Raw genomic sequence first — 7,557 nt, forward strand, 5'->3', positions numbered from 1 at the left:
ATTAGCATTTAGATAAATTGCCTGTCCAAACCTCTCTGTTTTATATAACCGTGACAAAGCTTAAAAAAAAAGAAAAGAAAAGAAAAATCATAATATTTAATCACAAATAACACTTAAATAAATCATATTTTAGCTTAATGTCCATGAACATCTCATGTTCTGAAACAAAGCAGGTCTTACAACATCATATATCGTGCTGTGCCCATAATAACAGAGTACTGGGCAAGGGCGATCGTGGCTCAAGAGTTGGGAGTTTGCCTTGTAATCGAAAGGTTGCCGGTTCGGACAGTCTCGGTCGTTGTGTCCTTGGGCAAACACTTCACCTACCGCCTACTGGTGTTGGCCAGAAGGGCCGATGGCGATATGGCAGCCTCGCTTCTGTCAGTCTGCCCCAGGGCAGCTGTGGCTACAACTCCACCAGTGTGTGAATGTGTGTGTGAATGGGTGGATGACTGGGTGTGTAAAGCGCTTTGGGGGGACTAGTAAAAGCGCTATACAAATACAGGCCATTTACTGTATGAAAGCAGTGAAGCTCTGTCGCTGGGAGAAAACATTTAATTTCATCTTGCTGGATATAATGCCCACACTCATATTTTTGTATTTCCAATCTTAAAGTAAGATGAGTACATCATCTGAGTATAAATGTAGTAAGGACATAACATGGCCCTCTATATTACTAGAGAGGACGACATGGTGTCACTTGTCAAAGAGATTGAAGACACACACTCACACTGGTGACATCCTCCAGAGTCCATTCTGAAAATAAAACATAACAAAATAAAAAGAAGCAAATAAATGGATTGAAATCAGATTGAGGGTCATGTGGCAAATTTAAATCATGTCCATGTTCCATAACCAGTGTTACTGTACTGGACTAAACTAATAATTCTGTCCAACAATTATGATGGTGACCTTTTATACAGAGAGATTTACAGTGTAAGTAAAAGACCGGTATAAGTGGTTAAACTGGTTTATTTACATTATGATAAACTGACCGCCCCACACACCCAGCCTTCCTGTCTTATATAACCGTGACACTGCTGGAAAAAAACAACATTTGTATGCTCTCTGCTAAAACTGAGTTTTCATTTCAAAGCTAAGCTGGATTTTCCTAGGGTCCCAGGCACAGCCCACCAGTCTGTACACCTATTAAAGACCTATTATTTTAGTATTGTGTTAGATAAGTGGGCGATCGTGGCTCAAGAGTTGGGAGTTCGCCTTGTAATCGGAAGGTTGCCAGTTCGAGCCCCGGCTCGGACAGTCTCGGTCGTTGTGTCCTTGGGCAAGACACTTCACCTACCGCCTACTGGTGTTGGCCAGAAGGGCCGATGGCGCGATATGGCAGCCTCGCTTCTGTCAGTCTGCCCCAGGGCAGCTGTGGCTACAACTGTAGCTGCCTCCACCAGTGTGTGAATGTGAGAGTGAATGGGTGGATGACTGGACGTGTAAAAGCGCTTTGGGGTCCCTAGGCGGGACTAGTAAAAGCGCTATACAAATACAGGCCATTTACCATTTACCATATATAAGTGTTTTGCATATTGAAGAAAAAAAAAAACACTTAGACTTTTTTACCCAAGTAAACCTATAGTACACTAAATGTAAATTAAAAATATATTTAAAATATGTAAAGTACATATGGTTAAAAAAGAGTACTTTGTTTAACACTTCAGTTGTGGAAATAGCAACAAATCATGACACTGATTTACTCTTACGTATCCTTTCGGCATCCCTTTGGTCGCTGTTAAAGTGAAACTGATTATTTCCGAGCTTACAGCACACCTGCATACCTACTTTTATCATGCAATAAAAAAGGCAGTAAAAATTCAGGCATTTGACTTTGGCTGTGCTGTGTTGAATTATATCAGCCTGAATAACCAGTCTTTGCAGGTATGATGTGCTAAGAATAAGCAAGCAGATCTCGATGGGCTACAACAGCTGAAGACCACATCAGGCTCCTGCCAGCCAAGAACAGAAATATGAGGATAAAAATATTAATAGCTGAAGCCTTTGCGACTGTCGCTGCACGCTTGGAGCCATAAACATAGATTGTTTTGACAGTAGTAACAGTTACATCATTTAGCGTTTTACTTGCTCATCACGTGTTTGTCATTCTAACAATGATGATGTAACGTGTCACAGAGTAAAAGTTATCTCAAACTGTTTTCATCATAAACCTGACAACAGGATTGGCTGAAAGCCTCCCTGCAGGGCGGAGAACTGTAGCTGTTTGAGAGGAAAAGGCGGACTGACATGACTCAGATGTTTCTCTCTATATATATAAATGCTCACACGGGACAGTGAAAGATCCGTCGCTCTCTCTCTTCGTATTTGTGCTTCTTTCGTGCTTGTTGCAGGTAATCGCTGTGATGGAGCGCTGGCATGGCAGAGTGGCTCTGGTGACCGGAGCCTCGGTCGGCATTGGGGCGGCTATAGCTGTAGAGTTGGTCCGGCTCGGTATGAAAGTAGTGGGCTGCGCCAGGGACGTCGCAAAAATCCAGGTTTGTTCTGAAGTGAAAACTCAGTTTCAGCGTAGAGTATCTTGACCTATATCCAGGAGCGGTGCCAAAAAGTGGTTGTCTGCCAAAACCTGATTTCCGGTATTTGGCAAAAACTGATTGCTTGTATTTAAACTGCTATAAAGAACTTATTGGTCTATAATATGTGAAACATATTTCAAATGTATCCCTCATCAATGATATCAAGTCATCTTGAGCAACAAACAACATTCCTGTAACAAGGTAGAAGCCGCGATCAGTTTTTGGCAGTGACTTTTATGTATCCTTTATTTATGCACTTAAAAAAAAAATTCTGTTGACTTTAAAAATGTCTCTTTTAAGAGTAATCTGGCCAAGAGGACAGCTGAAATTGCAACAAAAGCAAAAATAGTTCTGTAAACATATTTTAAGTGACAAAAGGGAGCTGGTTGGTTATAATGTAACCAGTTACAAAGATACTTGAGAAACAGGAAATTTTTTAATTTTATATATAACCTCTTTGTAATACCTGTTCACCAAAGTCTATTTAACAACATACGTTACGATATTACACGTAAAAAACACACGGAAACATTGGAAATCACTTTTTGGCAGGCAATCACTTTTTGGCACAATACCGGACTGGTAATCTGGTATTTTCCCTGTGGGCCGAAGCATTTGTAGTGGGTGATTTTTTTCTTCTTGTTTGCATTAGTTCAATTTTCATTTTCAATCAAATCTCTTAACGCCTCTGGCCCTTCCTACTTTCCGTGTGCACCTACGCACCCTAGAACAGAGTTGGTGTTAATAAAGCGGGATACAAACGAAGAAAGAAAAGAGGGGAAAAAAACTAAGAGAGAAAAATAAACAAGAAATAGATACAGCAAAGTGTGTCAAATTAACCGACATGTTAGCAGTGCAGTAGTACCAGAAACAGCTGATATAAAGCCCTGGCATTCACAAGAGCCTGCTGTAGCTCATGGCTTTATTTCTGTGTCTCTATTCTAAACGCACGTAAATAATTTTTGCAAGAACAAATGTTGCATTTTGAGTAGAAAATTATTTTCATGTACAAAATTCCTGTACAAAATTCATGTATTTCAGTGTTTGCTATTATCCACATAGGCACAAAATATTAGTGTAGTTAAGAACATTTTCGGTTAGTATTTTTAATTATTTGATTGTAAAATATATTTTTTTATGTTGGTTTTAATCTAGTTTAAACCAAACCGCTTCACTGGATTTAGCATACATTAGATATATGTATAATAGCAAACACTGAAATGAATTTTGTTTGCTCAAAATAATTGTCTCCTTAAAATGCAACATTTGCAAAAAATATTTATGTGCGCTCAGAATAGAGGCACAGTTGCTAGCATTAGCCATGGAGAGCGCAAGAGGACCAGCAGTCCCAACAAGAGAGTGAGGAAGAAACAGGAAGGTGTAGTTAACAAATAAGGTAGAGAGAGGAAGAGACTCGGGTAAAAATAAATGGCTCATGGTTAAAGCAATTTGATAATAACAAGCTAATAGCTAAAAGGTAACTTAATTTCTACATTGCAACTAAGATGTTCTAGCCCAACAACAGCTGTAAGAACCTGATTAAAAAAAGAAAAGAACATTTTGATTTCAGGTGTGTTGACCCAGGGAATTATCTAAAACCTGCAGAACACTGGCCCTCGAGGTCTGGACTTCGACACCCCTGCTCTAGACAGAACTATTCAAACATGTTTGGGGGCTGAATTTTTTACAGTCTGCAGTGGTTCAGTAGAATCTTTTGTTAAGTAAAAATGCTCCAGTCAGATAAAAACTCCTCCTCCTACTAAAATAATCTTGTTGCTTTTGAGCTAGAAAGATAAGTTACTGTGCAGCAGATCTGATGAAACAGCTGATGGCAGGATGTGTTCAGACATGAGTTGAGACCCAGTGAGAAGAATGTTTTTGCAGTTGGAGACAAAAATCTGACTTCCAGTGTTGTACAAAGTTACTGATCAGCTGTGTTATGAAAACTGAAATCCACAAATTTACAGTAATTACAGGGCAGAGTTATTTTGAAGCTAAACCTCTGTCATCATTCCCTTCTTGGTTTCAGAAACTGGCAGCAGAGTGTCAGAGTGCCGGCAAACCTGGTGTTTTGGTTCCTTTCAAGTGTGACTTGACCAAAGAAGATGAGATTCTGGCCATGTTCGCAGCGATCAAAGAGCAGCACAAAGGTGTGGATGTGTGCATCAACAACGCTGGCTTATCTCATCCAGAGCCACTGCTAAGTGGCAAAACCAGTGCCTGGAAGAACATCATGGATGTAAGAGCTCAGAGTTATTTTAGAAAAAAATTATCTGCAGTTCTGTTTGAAAGAAGCGTTCACAAGAGTGATTTCCCAGAAGAGCAATTAAATGATCCGTTTTAAGTTGATTTGTTCATAGTTTTTAGAATATGAAACATGAAACTTTCAATTTAGTCCATATCAAAAGCAGAAATTTGGACAGAACTAAACTTACTATCATGCAGAAAATTTTCAGCTGCATTAGGCTTATATTAGACAGAGAGAAAGAAAGTTTATTTTAATGTAAATGAACCAGTATAACCATTTCCAAACAAGTCATCCATTAAATCACATTCTGCTGAGTATAATCCATCACAAAAAAAAGAAATTCTTATACAACCAAAGTCATGACTCTGACTAAAATTCTGCAAAACAACATAGTTTGTTAAAATAAGTGCAATAGGACAAAACTCAAAAAGTTGAAAAGTTCCACGAAAGTAGGCAAACAACTCCACTGGAGAATTTTGATTTTCTTTGTTGTTTATTTCTCTGCTTGGTCTCTTACAGGTGAACGTTCTTGCACTGAGCATCTGCACACGTGAAGCTTATCAGTCAATGAAAGAGAGAAACGTGGACGATGGGCACATCATAAACATAAACAGGTGCAGTTTTACTTGCTAAAAGAAAGTGACAGAACTTTGAAATCTGTTGATTTAAATGTCACATAAATGTCATAATATGATTCTAATCATCATTTAGTCTGATTAAGACCATCCTGTAGCAACATGACTCAACAGACCTTTTTCAAAGCACACATTTGGCTAACAGGAAAAGCAAAGATGGTGCTATTAACAATACTCATGGTTCTTATGCATAGAGATGACTATCTGTTGAATTCAAGCCAAATAATGCAACACAACGATGATTAAATCAGTCTGGCTGGGCATGTCTTTCTGTATTTTCTCTACTGATGTTGTTCCTCTTTGTGTTTCTTGTCTGATAAATCTCCCCTGCTCTGAACTGATGTAGACTTGCGAGAAGCCAAATTCTCCTAACATAGACTAGATTTTCTGAAACCCAAAAACAAACTTAGAGCAGGTGCGGAACATAGTACCACTCTTTACTATAAGAATTACAATATGGATAAAGGTCATTTATGGGCTTTTGGTCCAGTGACACCAAAAACATGTTTCCTACTGCAACAGACCGTGCTTCTTTCACTTAAACCCGAAACCACTAAATGAAATGCAGTAATCATTATTTATTGATTTGATTTTTTTCCTATTGTGGAAAATGTTTGTAGATCAGGATTATTTTGTAATCACATCATTATTACAAGATTTAAGAAGGGAAATAACGGATCTTTGTTTAAGGACTTTACTAGGGCAATGATTACTTTAATTGCTAGTTAATCTGAAAAAAGTACTAGTAATAGTTTAAAATGAATTTGTTCGTTCATGGCTTATAAAACTCCTGTTGCAGTTTGTGTGGACATCATGTCTTTGATTTTGCTGATCTACATTTCTACACCGCCACCAAGTATGCTGTAACTGCTCTGACTGAGGGACTGAGACAGGAACTGCGCGCTGAAAAGAGTCATATCCGAGCCACAGTAAGGCTTTAAAACACACTGTAACCAACTGGAAAAGTGCCTTTAACACAAGTATAAGCTGCTGTGAGACACATGCACAGTACATCCAACATTTCCTTTATCATTATCTCCTTTTGCAGAGCATTTCTCCTGGTTTAGTGGCGACAGAATTTGTATCACGGGCCAACAATCCTGATCAAGTGGCTGGCATATATGCCTCATATAAGGTAAAATTATTAATCCTACAGTTTGTGGAGGGTTGACATGATCATTCAGATAAAATCAAATGACGCATTTGGCACTTCTCTAACAGGCTCTGCAAGCAGAAGATCTTGCCAGTGCTGTCACGTACATCCTCAGTGCCCCTCCTCATGTTCAGGTTTGTGATTTTTCTCTTTATTTTCAGTCCTTTCTGTTTTGAACTTTCCTCTTTAGCATTTTAACTAACAACACTTTCCTTATAATAATTTAAGATGATCATATAACATTCACATAACTTTTCTTTCAGATTGGAGAACTTCTGCTCGAAGCTATACAGTAGGTGTCATGCAGCTTTTGTTGCTCCAGCAACTCCAGGATCAGGGTAGTCTTCACATTAAGGTGATGTGATTGACTCATCTGACTACCCAACACAGCAAGATCAATTTACAGAATACGGAAAGAAACAATAAGGAAATTTGTCCAAGAGTTAACTGTCTTCTTCTTAAAAATGCTGGAACATGATGCACTTCCTCTGTCACATGTTTAACTGTGACCTACCTCTTATGACAGTCTGTGAGGATCTTACCGTCACTGTGTTTTTTAGTGTCTTTGAGAAGTTGCACCATGTGACCCTGTCATATATTCTACTGGCATTTTTTTTAATTTCTTTATTACATTTAACAAAGTGCTATCAAACTGGTCATGAAATAACTTTTTGATGTTGTCCTGAAAATTTGATGCTAATATAATAAAAAAATATTTTCAAAAGAATTTGTTGTTATTTCCCCTACCTGGGAAATTTTGTAACAGGGTGGGAAAGAGAGTTGAACCTTGGATACAGGAGGTGAAATGTGGTTTAATAACATAAACAGTACATGAACTGTAGGAGCTTTTTTCACAGGATTGTCACTGTGGAGCCGTGATGCAAATACTGTGTCCAGTAAAGCAGGAGAGATGCACAAAAAAGGTGGATAGTGAGGGAGCTGAAGGAAGCAATGTATATGTATCTCATACAGTGGGGCAAAAAA

At 38.5% G+C, this 7,557-nt stretch overlaps 1 protein-coding gene across 1 annotated transcript; it reads left to right on the forward strand.

The window, feature by feature from the left end:
* The first annotated feature begins 2,267 nt into the window (after positions 1-2,267).
* On the forward strand, positions 2,268-7,265 carry LOC102779004 (dehydrogenase/reductase SDR family member 11-like). Its single transcript, XM_087851612.1, has 7 exons — positions 2,268-2,498; positions 4,567-4,776; positions 5,305-5,399; positions 6,220-6,349; positions 6,469-6,555; positions 6,642-6,707; positions 6,837-7,265. The coding sequence occupies exons 1-7, from the start codon at positions 2,367-2,369 to the stop codon at positions 6,867-6,869; spliced, it is 753 nt and encodes a 250-aa protein (XP_087707738.1). The 5' UTR covers positions 2,268-2,366; the 3' UTR covers positions 6,870-7,265.
* The last annotated feature ends 292 nt before the right edge of the window (positions 7,266-7,557 follow it).

Source organism: Neolamprologus brichardi, chromosome 14, assembly GCF_056152115.1.
Source record: "Neolamprologus brichardi isolate AB-2024 chromosome 14, ASM5615211v1, whole genome shotgun sequence".
NCBI lineage: Eukaryota > Metazoa > Chordata > Actinopteri > Cichliformes > Cichlidae > Neolamprologus > Neolamprologus brichardi.